At 38.8% G+C, this 16,804-nt stretch overlaps 2 protein-coding genes across 9 annotated transcripts in view; one reads left to right on the top strand and one right to left on the bottom strand.

Annotated features, from left to right (window-relative positions):
- The window catches only part of CENPP (centromere protein P), a 264,711-nt gene that overhangs the window by 150,130 nt on the left and 97,777 nt on the right, over positions 1 to 16,804 (bottom strand). The window lies entirely within an intron of this gene.
- Positions 6,570 to 13,904, top strand: LOC149321527 (osteomodulin-like). The gene is made up of 3 exons (XM_089523657.1): positions 6,570 to 6,604; positions 10,016 to 10,989; positions 13,272 to 13,904. Exons 1-3 carry the CDS (start codon positions 6,570 to 6,572, stop codon positions 13,589 to 13,591), a joined length of 1,329 nt encoding a protein of 442 aa, XP_089379783.1. The 3' UTR covers positions 13,592 to 13,904.

Raw genomic sequence — 16,804 nt, 5'->3', positions numbered from 1 at the left:
AGGAGTGGTTGACAAATTTCCTTCCTCAGGCCTAAAGATCCTATGGCAAGTACCTCCATTTTCTCTGGATTCAGCCTGAGTTTGTTTTTCCTCATCCAGCCCATTACCGACTCAAGGCAGGGATTCAGAGGGGAGATGTCATCCTTAGTCACTGAAACAGTCAGAGACATAGAGAAGCATATTTGGGTGTCATCAGTGTACTGATAACCCCGCTCCCCATGTCTCAGGATGATCTCTCCCAGCGGTTTCATGTAAGTGTAAAACAGCATGGGGGACAAGATGGCGCCTTGGGGGACGCCAGATGTTAGCTCTTTTCTAGAAAAGAGAAGTCAAGACCCACGGGAAAATATAACGCATGGAAAAATGGAATGCAATAAGAAAAGAGGAAGCAAAATGTATTGACTCGATAAAGGAACCCATGATCCTGAGATTGCAAGACCTGAGCAGGGATGATCATAAAATAAACCCTAAGAGGTCTGTTACTTATAGGATCAGATGTGTTGAAGCTAACTTGATAGCACATAAACAACAAAGCCTCACTGAGTGCAGTAAAACTTACTTCTGAGGAAGCATACAAAGGATTGCAATGTAGCTGCACTTAATTCCACATGCTACTGGATTGTGGCAATTGCATTCAAATTAAGCCACTTTACACATTCAGCTTCAAATCATCCATATGCAGTAATCAAAAATGATAGGGATAGTAATCAAAAATATGATAGGATTCATGTTTAAGAGCATGAGCTATAAAATTCAGTTTACAAGTAGAATGACAGATGTTTAATAATTTAAACACATTGGGGGGGGGAAATCTAAGACTTGATAGTAATACAGTTTTAATGGATTTTCAGAGAGTAAACAAATTTTAAAAAACATAAGAACTGGCAATGACAGTAAAACAAACAGTTTGATGGATGATGTTAAAAATAATCTTCAACCACCCCTTCATGTGAAGGAAATTCCTACCACACCTCAAACCAAAAATTAGAGAAAGAAAGTTAAGCCACATAATTTCACTAGAATAAAACGATACCCTTATTTCCAGAAACTATTCTGTGCAACAAACATCATCTCAAAACCTCTCCAGGACCTTACACAGCAAATTACATTTCATCACATACTTATAACCAGAAGTAAATAATCTTTATATTGACAATATGGATTTTAAGAACATCACCATCTGATACTTTCTAGAGCCTGTGGCATATTTACTGGTCGAAAACTACCCATTTTCAGGTAGGAAACTAACACTGTTATTTATTCACATTTATATATAATGTTCTTCAGATTATGATGCAAATTTATTAACTCTGATTTATATAGATTTGGAAAATACTCCCAATTCATATTTTAAAATAATTTGTTGCACAGTTTTATCAGTAGTAACATTAAATGAGATTTGTTTTCCATAAGCATAGCTCTGAGGTAAAAGAAAATAATGGTTAGACCCTGTAACAGAATATATTGTAATTCATTTATACACTGGTTGAATTACTGGTGAATCCAGAAAGTGGTGTGGCAATCCCTTAATATGGTCCTGATCATTTTTCTTAAATAGGAAAGTGGGGGAACGGGACACCAAGCAAAGGCAAATTATGCAAAATGTCACATATTTTCAGCCTGATCCTACGTTTATATACAATTCCAGTTAATAGAAGAATACAGACTGTGTTGTTAGGACACTTTGCTGTGGCACAGTTCATTCCTCACTTCTCAGGAAGCCCTTGTACAAATGGACCCAAGTACAAATGGACCCACAAAAGGATGGAAGGGAGGGGAGGAGTTGAGTAGCAATGTGCCTCGTTTCCATTCCAGTAGTGCTGGCACAACAGTGTGCTAAAATAGTACTACAGAAAATGTAGAAAATGTAGATTATGCAGAATTGTATGATTCTGCCAGGCTTCACTAGTACAATACATTGCTTTAGTACGGAGTTGAAACCCAACTGCATTATTACTACTTAGAGCAGTGGTTCCCAACCTGTGGGTCGGGACCCCTTTGGGGGTCAAATGACCCTTTCACAGGGGTCACTTAAGACCACTGGAAAACACATATTTGCATGTAGCAATGAAAATAATGTTATGGTTGGGGGTCACCACAACATGAGAAACTGTATTAAAGGGTCGCGGCATTAGGAAGGTTGGGAACCACTGACTTAGAGGAACTGAGATCAAGCCATTGGAGTTTCTTATGTAGTAATCCGTAATTTGTTCTAATAGTTCAACATTTTTCATTTCAAAAATGCTCTAAGTCCCCACCCCACTCCCTAATTTTAATACATTCATTAAAGGGTTTCATTTAAAAGAAGAAGAAGCTCAAATGCACCAGATAGCAAAACAAAAAGAATAAGAAATGTGAAAGATATGCTATGCTATAGAAGGCTAATAACAGGGCCAAAACATAGATAAGGAAAACGTGAGGCATGAAGAAACTGGGTTTGACACAAGGGAGGGTGTGGGTGGACAGTCCGTCTAGCAGCCAAGCCAGAGAAGGAAGAAGGAGTAGCTTCATCTTCTTGCTTTAAATAAACAACACAGAAATGTAAGCATTTAAACTCATTTTCTTAATAATTTTTGGAAGTGGAGGAAGGAATTAAAGTTCAGGGGAAAAGAAATGAGAAAATTACTATGCAGAAAAGGATGATGGCCAGGAAGAAAATGATCCCTCATATTTCCTAGTAGAACTGCTTATTGTGGGTTGTGTGAGAAAAGGAAAGTGTAGTATGGGCAGTGGCTAAATGGGGGGGGGGGGGGGGGGAACGACGACCTGTAATACAGTGTATGTTTTACAGAAATTTCCCTACTACAGTATCTCTACAACAAAAACCTTCCAGAAATGTTATAGAAGGAACATCTATATATTCTTTCATCATACAGTTAGCCCTTCTTATACACGGATTTTTATACATGGATTCAAGCATCCACGGTTTGAAAATGTTAAAAAAAGTATGAATTTCAAATACCAAACCTTGATTTTCCATTTTTTATATGGGACACCATTTTGCTTGTCATTAAATATAGTGACAACATAGGACTGTCATTATATTTAATGGGACTTGAGCATCCACGGTTTTTGTTATCCACAGGGGATCTTGGAACCAAACCCCAGCGTATAACAAGGGTCCATCATATTATTAAGGTTTAATTGGCTATCAATTTTCTGAAATGATCTCAACAAGATCAGGGATCCATTTTAATTTTACTTATTATTTAGATATTTGCATGAAGTAGAACAAAAGAAAATAAATAGAGTTTATGTTTCCAGCTCTAATACAGTCTCTAGGTTATTTTTTGCATCTGGTTTCTTGTTTTAATTTTGTATCTTAACTTTCAGCACTGTTAGGAGACTACAACACCTCTTGGACTCATTATTGACATTAAGACAAGAAAACACGATTTGTGATATTTGGCAATAAAAAGAGCTAAGTACATAACAACAGATTTAAATATTTTAAAGTCCAAATTTGTTTTTATTTTACTTTTCTGCATTAGGGGAACCAATAATCTCTTATGCTCTCATAACACTAATTCTATAATTATAGAAAATTAAGCTGTTATTTCTTGATCTATTTTTTCTCATGCAGTGTCTTGTCTCCCTTTGAACTGATCAGAAACATCATAAGAAATACTCTTTACTCAGGTTATTAAAGAAGCAATTTCTACTTTAAGTGATATTAATTCCACAGTGGACTCAAGTAAGATTATTGTCAGGGATTGTCTGTGACATTAATAGTTTTTTTAACTATAGAAAAAAAGAAAAAATAATAATAACATAGTGCTTTATTCTACTCATATTCAATTTGAAAGTAAGCCCTATTGAGTTCAAGGGCACTTGTTTACAAATAAATCTGCACAGACCTGCACTTTCAATTATCTGCTTCATACTTCTTGGCTTCTTGAAATATCTACAAAACCAGAATTGATTGCTTGAATAAGTATACACTTTGAATTGTGCTATCTGAAGTTAAGGGAAGAAAGACATTAGATTACTGTTGGTTTTTAATGCAAATGTTAATACCACAAGAAGTATTACTGATAGGATCAAACATATTGATCATAGTTATGATTTAAAAAAACAGGAAGATTAAAAAATACAGTATTTGCAAATTTTTGTACCTTCAATAAGAAAGGTTGTTTTGACACATAGTACTTTACCATCTATAAGGTTGTCAGCCTGTGTAAGAACAAGAAGAGTTTTGTTTGGCCAGAGTTTTGCACAAAACATCTGGAAAAGCTATGCATCAACAGAAGTATAGTGTTTAGATTGAGAGAAGTACCGTATTTTCCGGTGTACAAGATGACCGGGCGTATAAGACGACCCCCAACTTTTCCAGTTAAAATATAGACTCACCGTATAAGACTATCCCTCTTATATGGTAAAGGTGTTATTTTTATTTAAGAGGAACTCCCAAAGTCTCCCAGGCAAACGGGAGCAGGGAAAATTTAGCCTCAGCGCCTGTGAGGGAGAGGGAGAGAGACAACTAAATGTGGAAAAGGCCCCTCAACGGGGTGGAGAGCCCACGGAGCCCAACAGAGCCCCGAAAATGGCACCCGAGCACCTGAGGGAGGGAAGCATCTGAGGGAGGGAGGGAGAAAGCCCCCTCAATGCATCCAAAACTGGGCAGGGAGCCCATGGCACCAAACGGAGACAAGGGAAGCTGCTGTCAAACGCCCGGGAGAGAGAGAGTGAGGAAGCCCCAATGTGCCTCAACAGTGGGGCAGGGAGCCAGGGAAATGTTTTTTGAGCTCTCCCCACCATATGCGGCAACCGCAGATTCTCCAGTCTGGCTCGGAACGACACCCAGCATATAAGATGACCCCCGACTTTTGAGAAGATTTTCCTGGGTTAAAAAGTCTTATACGTCGGAAAATACAGTAATAGTACCACTCTATTCTATGTTGCTGCAGAGCTCACCTGGAATACTGTGTCCAGTTCTGGGCACCACAATTCATGAAGGAGGTTGACAAATTGGAGCATATCCAGAGGAAGGTGACTAATATGGTGAAGGATCTGGAAACCAGGCCCTATGAGTAGTATCCTATGGAGCTGGGTATGTTTAGCCTGGAGAAAAGAAGGTTAAGAGGTGATAGGATAGCCCTGTTTAAATAATTTAAGGGATGTCATATTGAAGATAGAGCAAGTTTGTTTCCTGCAGCTCCAGAGAATAGGACTTGGAACAATGGATTGAAACTGCTCCAGTTTCTGGATCCATAAGCTTTGGAGGACACACTACCCAGATGGAGGCCTCTCCCTTCCTCAGCCACTGAAGAGAGACCCCCTCCTGTGCCCCTTCCGCTGTCTTCTCAAAAGGCATCTCAATGATCCAAAGACAACGTGGGGCTGTCCTCTGGATCTGTGTCCACAGTTCCTTAATTATGATAAAGAGAGGTTGAAACTTACTTCTTTCTTTTAAAAGGGGGGTGGTGCCAGCCAAGTGGATCTGGAGTTGTGAAAATGCTGCACTCACAGCCTGAAAATTGGGTAGAGATTGAATCATATTTACATGGCTCTGCTCAATTGGTGTTGGGAGAAGATAACCCAGATCAGGAGGACCTGCTTCCACAAAACCCTAAAATAGTGTCAGAAAATCCCCCAAATGTGAAAAGTCACAGAACAATTTGCAGAAATAATTCTTTCCCAGCAGACAGCAGTTTGGAATTTTCTCATGTGAAAGAACAAAATAATATTTATATCCTTACCAAACAATTACTTTAGACATACCTAAAGGCTTGGTCACAGTACAATTTAAAAAATCTCTTTAAATAGTAAACACCATGCTGTATCAGCTATAGAAATGCCTCAGTTAAAAAATGCTTCTGGACAATAAAGTTCCTTTTTACAATCACTTTTAAATGTCTGGTCAGCCCATTTTCCTTCCTCATCCTCTATCAAGCTGGAAGGTTGTTGTTTAGCAGCCCCTGGTATTGAAAAGACAGTGACAAGAGGGCAAGAGAAACAGTTATGTTGCCAGATTGTAGAAGCATATCTGCAATAAACAAGGCTTGAACTTGGAAACTAATTTCACCTTGCTGATTCTACCATAGCCCTGTTTGCCTGCCTACCAAGCAAAATTGCAGCTGCCTCCAAAATCTCTTATTGAGCATGCGTGAAAAACAAAACAGATAAAATGGAAGAGCAGACAAGCTGTCTCAGCAGCTACCTTGGCATGATAAAGAGAACCCAATTTATACATTTGGTCATCAAAATGGAACTCATAAGAAAAGTGGACGCTTGTGAAAGAAAAAGTAACCCCTGGATGCATTTTGGAAGACACCTTCAATCGGTCTCTATGAGGTTCATAAGTTTTATTTACTAATGTACCAAGTTGTTTCATTTCAGGTTTTGTTTTTTGTTTTGTTTTGTTTTTTTGAATAAAAAGTTGGTTGAAATACATTGAACTGTTTTACTATTATTATTTTTTGTAGTGCAAAAACCTGTTCTCCATGTTATTTCTAACTCTGGTTCCAAATTTTCTTTTAAAGAAATAATGTCCAGCAACACATCTACTTTGTTAAATGACGTATACCTGTATTTTAAAAAAACTTTCCAGATTTCAAAAGGTGTTTACCATGAAGGATCAGTTGCTGGCATTGAAGAAAAAAAAAATAGGTCCTCTTAGGACAAAAACCAGTTAATTCTACTGTAATGCAACTGTCAAATTACTGCAGGTCTAAATACATCCATCTGCCATTTGGCTATTACAAGATGTAGGGAGGGAACCTATGATGCATCAGGTGTTGTTGGACCTCAACAACATTTTTAAAACTATACACAGTACTTTATAGTTTTCTAAGCTCTCTTTACTGAAGAATCCAAAATTCATAATAAGTTCTAAGGGAAACTATAGTGGGAGGAGAGGGATTCACAGCAGTAGGTAAGGTTGAATGTCAGCAAATAAAAATACTTAAAACTTGACTAATGCAATATTTTGAACAAATACAGTTTGTTTGCATCACGCACGGGTGCAACATACGTGGCTTTCAGCTTATGCTGAAAGCTGTGCACTGGAAAAAGCAATATGTGCGCCTATGGCATGCCACGCTGTGCTGTACCGCACCACATGCATGAGTCCCATTGTTTTCAATGGGGCTCGAGCATTCGTGGAATTTCCCTTACTTGGGGAGGGGGGGCAGAACGGATCCCTCATGTAAGGGATGGGTGCGCTGTACTAGAAAAGTCTACATCACTATGAAAAGAAAATACACTGTGAGGCCAAAAAACATTACAAAGCCTGCTCCAATCAAGGCTATAGATAGGTTCAAAACCTGGGAAGAAAAAGGAAAGAAATTGCAAGCTTTTTCGTTTGGCTGAACAGAAGGCAGTAGCATACACAAAGCATGATTTAACAGAAATCTGACCTAATAACATGCAATGAAACAAACAAACAATGTAAAAATAGGAAGCCCAAATTTCAAACCTTACAGTGCTAGGTCATGTGCTAAAAGAAAGGCAAGAGGGAAAGAAAAGAAAATATATTCTCATTCAAAACAGCAGTACTGATATTTTCTACTTACAAGTTGAAAAGGTTGGGTTATAAAATGCAGCCTTCTTATCAGGACTATAAAAGATCTCGAAGAAGAATATACACTACCCTACTGATGGTAGCCTGTCTAACTTAAGCCATCTGAGGGCTCGCACTAAGACTCTAAACTATCTAGTCCGTGAGCTGCTTTTTGCTGATGATGCTGCCCTCGTTGCCCATACGAAAGCAGCTCTGCAGCGCCTAACATCTTGCTTTGCAACAGCTGTAGAGCTCTTTGGGCTGGAAGTCAGTCTGAAGAAAACGGAAGTTCTCTACCAGCTGGCACCTCAGGAAGAACACCATCATCCCCGCATCACTGTAGGCAATTCTGTGCTTAAGTCCGTTCAACAGTTCACCTACCTGGGAAGCATCATCTCCTCAGACGCCAAGATTGAGAAAGAGATAGATGACAGATTAGCAAAGGCATATAGTGCATTTGGAAGGCTTCACAAAAGAGTCTGGAGTAACAAGCACTTGAGGCGAAGTACAAAAATCAGTGTGTATAGAGCCATTGTACTGTCTATTCTCCTTTAAGGGTCTGAAACATGGGTCACCTATCGCCAACGCCTATCACTCCTCGAACGCTTTCATCAGCACTGTTTACGCACAATTCTAAAAATACACTGGACTGACTATGTGACAAATGTTGCTGTCCTTGAGCAAGCAGGGACCACCAGCATTGAGGCCATGCTATTGAGGACACAGCTGCGCTGGGCAGGACACGTCTCTAGGATGAAGGACCATCGCCTCCCAAAAATAGTATTCTATGGTGAACTCGCCACGGGTCAGCGTAAGAGGGGCACCCCAAAGAAGAGATACAAGGACTCCCTGAAACAACATCTCAGGCTTGGCCAAATTGGTCACCAACAATGGTCTGCCCTGGCCTCGCATAGGGAGGCATGGAGATGCACTATCCACAATGCTTCAGCCTTTTTTGAAAGCTCACGTCAAACGAGTCTAGAAGAGAAACGACAATGCAGAAAGAACCATAACCCGGAAACACCACTCAAGGAGACTTTCTGCTGCGCTTTCGGCAACCGTACTTGTTTATCTCGGATTGGTCTTTTTAGTCATCAACGCGCTTGTAGAAAGCGTGGGATGTGTCCTTCCTGAATCTTCATTTGCGAAGAAAAGCCAGAGAGAGAAGGGGGGGGGGGGGGTTAGTGTCACTCCCATTTATTTATTTATTTTTAGAGCATTCCATAGCTTTTCGTGATCTATGCACTCATTTTTTTCTTATAAACTCATCTATTTTGATAATCTCTGTTTTCCTACTTAATATTGTTATTTCAGTAGTCTTATATGTTTAGTTTGTTCATAACTGTGATAGTTATTTCTTTTCATTACTGCTTGGTCATTGGTAAAAGGTAATAAATGAAACCTAAATCAGGTCTGAGTAGTGTAATCTTTGACCTCTCTCTGCCTTGTGCCTTCCTGTCTCCACAAACCTCTTCAAAAATAGCTCCTTCTGTCTCTAAACCAAGCATGAAGTTTTAATCTCAGTCAAACAGAAAGCTTTTCCATCCATCACCAGAACTGAACCATGAATAATCTATCTGGTGGGAAATTTGTCCTTTAAAGTGGAAAAAAATAATTTCTTTGAGGTCTGTATAATCCTGACAGATCTTTTCTCTTAGGCTTTATTCTCTGAAACCAAACTACATTAAATCTTTGTGACATTTTTGGGAAGTCCTTTCTTAGAAATGGGTCACATTAACTCTGTTCATACTGCCAAAGGGTCCTAAATTTCCTTTGTGGCAAAGTATCTCTACTTTTCTTGCTTCCCACTGAACACCACAAAATATAGGCTACTGTAATTTCCTCCATTCTTCATTTCGCTTTCAGAAATTATCTGTTTAGCAACTTCTTACAATTTAAGTGTCTCCATGCATACACTCTGAAAGAAATAAAACACATACCAACTTTTTAAAAACTGAGTGTCAGAGGAAAAAATACAGACTATCAGAACCAAGTCAGCATTTCTACTCCTATATCACAACCATTACCAAAATTCAAACATTCTTTTTTGTGAACACAATTTTTGTTTTGAGACAAATGGTTTTCAATGTATATTCCAGAATACTGACACAGATACTTATTGTGTTTATTGTCCCATCCAAGAAACAATTTACCTGAAAGAAGGTTTCAGAACAGGCAGCAGGTTGAACTGATGTTACAGATATTTAATATAAATCAACTTCATGAAATCTCAGGGCACAATTAATTGTTTCACTGTGGTGGCTTTACACATTACCTCTGCAAGACTTTGGGGCTGGATTGATCTCTTCAGTTTTAAACCTAGTGATTCAAGCTGTGTACACAAATGATACTATTTGGTTTCTATGTCTAAGACTGTTTGTTCCAAAACTGTACACTTGTTATTCCTTAGACAAAACAAAATAAAAAAGGACAATGTCTTGCCAATTGCACAAGTATTGGAATTTCCTGTCTACTGCCTTGTTTATTATTATTAACATACTTCATATTGTTTTTCTCTTTCTACAGGATACCACATCAGAAGTTGAACATGGGGCTCTCAAGCCAATTATTAATTATCCCTCTTCTCTTTGGAGTCATGGTGTTCTGTCAATATGAAATCAATGACTTTGAGGATGAATATGAAAATGAAATAGATCATGAATATCCATCAATTTTCCACCATATTCCTGGTGTAGAATATGCCTTTCCTTATTTTAACACACCTACTGAATGTGCCAAAGAATGCTTCTGCCCACCTACTTTCCCAATAGCAATGTACTGTGATCATCGTAAACTTCAGAAAATACCAAGCATTCCGTCCCACATCCAACAACTCTATTTGCAGTATAATGATATTGAAGCAGTGCATTTGGAATCCTTTGTTAACGCTACTGCCTTGAAAGAAATTAACCTCAGCCATAACAAAATTAAGTCTGACATGATTGATGCAGGAGTCTTTGCCAAACTCTCCAATTTAGTGCAACTCCACTTACAATACAATCAGTTAGAAGAAATCCCATTCCCACTACCTAGAAGCTTAGAGCACTTAATCCTGGGTTTCAATCAGATTTCCAGCTTTCACCGCAGAGCTATAGAAAGTTTAGGAAATCTCACCATGCTTGACCTCTGCAACAACTATCTTGAGGATTCTCAATTCAAAGGAATACAATTTTCAAATATGAAGAATCTAATGCAACTCAACCTCTGTAGCAACAGACTACAATCAATGCCTCCTGAACTACCATCTTCACTGATGTACCTTTCCCTTGAAAATAACTCAGTTTCTTTCATTCCAGATAACTATTTCCAGAAACTTCCCAAACTTCTTGCTATAAGGATGTCACACAACAGTCTACGAGAGGTTCCTCACAATGCTTTTAATATTTCTAGTCTTGTGGAACTCAATCTTGGGCACAATAAATTGAAGCAAGCCTTCTATATTCCAAGAAGCCTACAGCACTTGTACATAGAAGATAATGAAATAGAAGGTTAGTTAACTTTTTTTTAATGTTCCGTAATATCCTAGTTATTACTGATTTTCAAACAGTAAGGCTGTTAAGAAAAATCTCCACACAATATTAAACATATTGTTAGCAATATTTTAAAATTTTAATACTAGGTGGACACCCCTCTATATTTTCACTAATACCACAGCATACGGGGAAGATTAACTTTTCACTCCACAACTGATGCTCAGCAGAAATCCAGCATACTGCAATTAGCATAGGATGAAAAAGCTCACATTAGCTTTTTGTCTATAGCTAATTGTAGTGTGGAAGATTGTTACTAGTGGAGTATTTTATGATATTAAGTACTACTACTACTAACAATAATAATAATTTTATTTCTTACCCTCCTCTCCTCACTGCTCGAGGCAGGTTACAACATAGTTAAATCACAATCATTACATAATATACACATATAAAGCTGCATCTCTACACCCTACTAGTACTTAATGCTTTATTAGTTAGTCAACGGAGTGTTATTTTGAAAGGAGGGGGAAATTTTAATAAATAAATATATAAATACATAAAGGCAATAATAATAATAATAATAATAACCATTGTTCTTGTATGACTTCAAGTTTATCCCAATTTATGGTGACCCTAAGGTGACCCTCTCACAGGGTTTTGGGGGATGACAGTGTGTGTGGCTCACTTAAGGTCACCCAGTGGGTTTCCATGGCTGATCTCCAGAGTCATAATAATAATTGAAAAATCTATATTTTCTATGTCAAGAAAATCTGATAAAGGGTTTTGTGCAGGAAACAACAGAAACAGAAACATATGAAATTAAATATGCTCTTTGAGTCAGAAGCGTTGCTTCCATTCATATGCAATTTTAACTAGTGGATTAATTAACTGACTAAAATATGGGAATAAAATATCTATAGTCCCATGCTAAATCAAGTTAAATTTCCTAATTCTAGCAACTGCATCTGCCATTCCTAACTCTAACTGCATTGGATGAAGTAAACTCAAATCTTTGAGAGCTCATACTACCAGCTTGTTTCTTTAAGTTAGTCTCAAAGGTGCTACAAGATCCCTCTGCATTCCTAGCTCTAGTTCAGCATGATGTCTGAAATGAGCATCAATCTCATCTCTCACTGATAGGAGTGTCAGAATAGCAGAACATCACTCCTGAATACTGCTTTTCAGTTCAGACACAGCCCGTGAAACAAAAGTTCCTACAGTGTTTAAAATTGAAACATACAGTTTTTACACAGATACAAACAAAAATCCATCAGTGATGCCATTACTGGCCAACCAAAATGCACAATATACTTGTTGCAAGCTTTCAAAGCTCCATAGGCTTCTTCATCAAACAAGGTGTTACAAATCAAACAAGGGAAAAAAAACAATTGGAGATGTTAGTCAGATGCCTACATGTTGTTTTAGTCCTTAGTAAAGATGTTATGTTGGGGAGGATATCTTTTGCAGGCAGGTTCCTGCTCCTAGCATTTCAGTTGGTCAATAAAGGTATCACTGATGGATTTCTGCTTGTATTTGTTAAATGGCCAATACAGCTACCTCTGCAAGTTTTTACACAGCTATTTTTTAAAACAGCAAATCAAAAGCATAAATGTTACTAAAATCATGGGCACATTCAGAAGTGAATCACATTGATTTTAATAGGACCTTTGGCTCTGAAACCCACTGGGTGGCCTTGGGAAAGTCATATGCTCTCAGCTACAGAGGAAGGTAATGGCAAACCTGCTTTGAACAAATCTTGCCAAGAAAACCTTACAAAAGGTTCGTTTTAAGGTTGCCATAAGTCAGAAACAACTTGAAGTCACACAACAAGAAGCAACAATTTTAGGTAAATGGGTACAGGATTTAAACCTAGCATTGTTAATGGGAAATGGTGGTCTCACCATGACTCTTCACAAATACTACCATGTCTGAATAAAATTGAGTAGCAAACTATTATAGCTAGTAGCTATAATTAACTACAAAAACAAAAATACAGAATTTAGCTCCTATTTGAATAAAGATGATGACAAAGTTTTTTGTGGATTTTTCAGGCTATGTGGCCATGTTCAAGAAGATGCCAGCCACAGATGCTGGCAAAACATCAGGAAGAAACTCTTCTTGAACATGGCCACATAGCCCGAAAAACCCACAAAAAACTATGGATGCTGGCCATGAAAGCCTTCGACTTCACAATGATAACAAAGTTTGCCAAGAATCCAGCTGATAAACTAATGTTTTATAAACTGTAGCATGACTATTCCCACCTTTTTAACATATTAATAATTATTTTGTTACAGTTATGAATATTACTCTAATGTGTCCTTCTATCGATCCGCTGAACTTCAGTCACTTAACCTATATACGAGTGGACCAAAACAAGCTCACAGCTCCTATAAGCACATATGCCTTCTTCTGCTTTCCACACATACAAAGTATTTATTATGGTGAACAAAAAATCAGTACCAACCAACGAACACAACTGAGAACTCCAGTGTTTCGAAGATACCTAACACCAGAAGAATATGAAGAAGCAGAAGAAGACAATGCTGATCAAGATCAGGATCAGGATCTCAGAGGAAGAGAGGATGATGACTACTTTGATCCTTACTTATATTAAATCATTATAGGTACAATCATAATGCATGCTATTTTCTTATAAGATGCAGCCATTATATATTTATTATAAGTATTTCCATATAATTGGAGAGAATGCAGTTTTAAAAGCAATGGGAATCACTTGGAAAATACATAACCATTTGGCATTGGTCATCTGAAGTAGGTTGAGAAAGAACTTGCAGATTTATTTAATGCAGAAATGGTACTTTCCAAAATGTCCAAATCATGCAATTTGAACATTACGACTATTAAAGGATTTTAACCATCACGCCTGCATAATTAGAAATCTTCCAAGATATAAATATTGTGACAACTCTGCTAGTATAATGCATATCTGATGCAAATATCAAGTAACCAAGAAGAAAGGGAAAAGGAAGTTTTATATATTGACATATAGGCCTGTTACAGACAGCCAAAATAAAGCTGCTTCGAGTCACAGTGGAGGTATGGTGTTTCAATGATGCACGTGTCCTAAGAGTCCAGAAGTCGCGCCAAAGCCATGCTCCAGCCCTAAGGACTGGAGCATGGCTTTGGTGTGGCTTCTGGACTCTTAGGACGCATGCATCATTGAAACACCATACCTCCACTGTGACTCGAAGCAGCTTTATTTTGGCTGTCTGTAACAGGCCGTAATTACTCTTTGTGTCTGGAATATAAAATAGTATGTTTAGTTAAGAGTGCATATTATTTGTAGTTGTGGATTCTATAATGCAAGTTGAAGGTACAGTCTGTGGCAAAGTCTTTATTTATTTTAAGTGATCTGTAGCTAAGCAGGACCAGCCCTGGTCAGTACTTGGATGGCAGACCCACAAGGAACACCTGGTTCCATAGGCTACATTTCAGAGGAAGAAATTGACAAAGCCACCTCCTTGCATAAGAAAACCCTATGAAATTCATAAGCTCACCATAAGTTGACAGGTGACTTGAAACTATATGCGCACACACAGCCATATTGCATTTTAAGGAAAGTGTTAGTATTTCTGTGTTAGTAGGCATGTGACCATGTTGTGATATATACATGCATTATGTATCTATGACAACCAACTACAAATAATTTAAAATCCATGATTGTAATAGCTTCTGCCAGATTTCATAGTTTGTCACTTCATAAATATTAAGCTATTAAACTAAACGTATGTCAGCTCAGGAGAACAATCAGTAGGCATAGTCATTTGAAGAAGATGAATGGTAGAAATTAACTTAGCTACAAAAATCAAAATTCTTAAGGCTGGTCATAAAGATTTTCAGCCACTACACATTTTCTGTAGGATATAATTTTTTTTATTTAATATTATAATTATCTTTGTAACAGAATATAATAATCTGTAATGCACAATAATATCCAGCAATTTTAACAACTAGATCAATGACAATAGAAGCACTTTGTAATTTTGTTATTTACTTATTATTTTCACTTTACACTTAGTTTTATAATTAACTACTAATTGTTTAACATTAATGCTTGTGAGTAAAATCCATAGATCGTGTAACAAGTGTTAACAAGCTAGATAATAATATTTTAGGATGTATCACTTAGAAAGCTAGAGCTAGGCATTTACAAATAAATGTAGAAAAATCTAATTCAGAAATGTACCTGATTTTGTTCCAACAGATTATTTTGCTTTTTATATATTAAACCAGAAGATAATAAATACTGATACTCTGAAAAGGTGGAACTTAATTTTGATTTCTTTGTCTTGAAAAGCTTAGTGCATTGTTCTGCTTTTCTAAAGACTGAATAATCTGGGCACGATACTATACATGGCGGAATAGTTACGTTACGATGGAATCCACAGTTGAGCAACCAAGTGCACAATGGGCATCAAGGCTTGGGCTCATCCATAATGCAATGGTTGAATAGCTCCCCCTTCCTGATATCAAAAGTGAGAAAAGACTGTGAGCTGCTTGCAGAACTAAGTACTACACTTACTCAGTTTCTGAGGGATTATACAATATCTTTTATACCAGCATAGTGCACCAACAGGATTCCATTCATTATCTTGAAAAACTCAATAAGCAATGCTGGTTCATTTTCTTTGATTGTTTCCAGTTCTGAATTGCAAAGAGAAGAGCCTATAGAAAAGACTTTAATACACAAGCATGTTTTCTCAATAACAAGGAATGATTTATTTAAATCAGGGGTCGGCAACCCCTGGCCCATGGGCTGGATGTGGCCAGCGGAGGCGGCGGGACCGCGACCGGCCCCAGCCTGGTCCTGCCGCCGCCGCCGCCTCCTCCTCCACCTGGGCCGCGCGACCGCGCTGCCCTCCTCCTCCTCCTCCTCCACCGCACAGAGGAGGAAGAGGAGGGCCGCGTGGCCTGGGGCAGAGGAGGCAAAGGGGAAAGCCCCGCGCTGCCCTCCCTGCCTCCCCGTGCAGGCCCACGCTGCCCTCCCCGTCTCCCACCTCCTTCTCCTCTGTCCCGCCCCCAGGCCGCGCAGCGCATGGAGGAGGGGGGAGGAGGAAGAGGAGGAGGGCGAGGAGGAGGAGGAGAAAGAAGAGGAGGAAGAGGAGGGGGAGCAGGAGGAGGAGGAGGAAGAGGAGGAGGGGGAGCAGATGGAGGAGGAGGAGGAGGAGGAGGAGGGGGAGGGGTGAGCAGAAGGAGGAGGGGAGGAGGAAGAGGAGGAGGGGGAGGAGGAGAAGAAAGAAGAGGAGGAAGAGGAGGAGGGGGAGCAGAAGGAGGAGGAGGAGGAGGAAGAGGAGGAGGGGGGAGGAGGAGGAGGGAGCAGAAGGAGGAGGAGGAGGAAGAGGAGGAGGGGTAGGAGGAGAAGAAAGAAGAGGAGGAAGAGGAGGAGGGGGAGCAGGAGGAAGGAAGAAATGGTGAGTGGCCAGAGGCCTCACAGTTTTTTAAAATTTTATTTTGGGTGCTTTTAATGCTAACAAGTCTCCCTTGTTTTGACAGTGATAGTGTGGTGATGATGATGATGATGATGATGATGATGATGATGATGATGATATGAGTCAGCTTGAGAGGCATGCAGGCACTGTTTCTTAAGCCGAGAGAGTGTCACCTTCCAAAGTGTGTTTTGGGTGCTTTTAATGCTAACAAGTCTCCCTTGTTTTGACAGTGATAGTGTGATGATGATGATAATGATGATGATGATGATATGAGTCAGCATGCACACACTGTTTCTGAAGCCAAGAGAGCGTGACTTTCCAAAGTGCCTTTTCTGTGTGTTTTTGGTTCTTTAATGGTGATATTGATATCAGAAAGC

Source organism: Sceloporus occidentalis, unplaced genomic scaffold, assembly GCF_023333645.1.
Source record: "Sceloporus occidentalis isolate IW3139 unplaced genomic scaffold, rSceOcc1.0.p SCAF_1, whole genome shotgun sequence".
NCBI classification, from domain to species: domain Eukaryota; kingdom Metazoa; phylum Chordata; class Lepidosauria; order Squamata; family Phrynosomatidae; genus Sceloporus; species Sceloporus occidentalis.
This window is presented reverse-complemented; position numbering and strand designations above follow the sequence as displayed.

Excerpts from the sequence above, each read along its gene's own strand:
- LOC149321527 (XM_089523657.1), top strand. The coding sequence starts at position 6,570 with ATGAAGGATCAGTTGCTGGCATTGAAGAAAAAAAA. Across the intron at positions 6,605-10,015 it reads CTGGCATTGAAGAAAAAAAA|CTCTTTCTACAGGATACCAC; the intron begins AATAGGTCCTCT and ends CATATTGTTTTT. Across the intron at positions 10,990-13,271 it reads AGAAGATAATGAAATAGAAG|TTATGAATATTACTCTAATG; the intron begins GTTAGTTAACTT and ends ATTTTGTTACAG.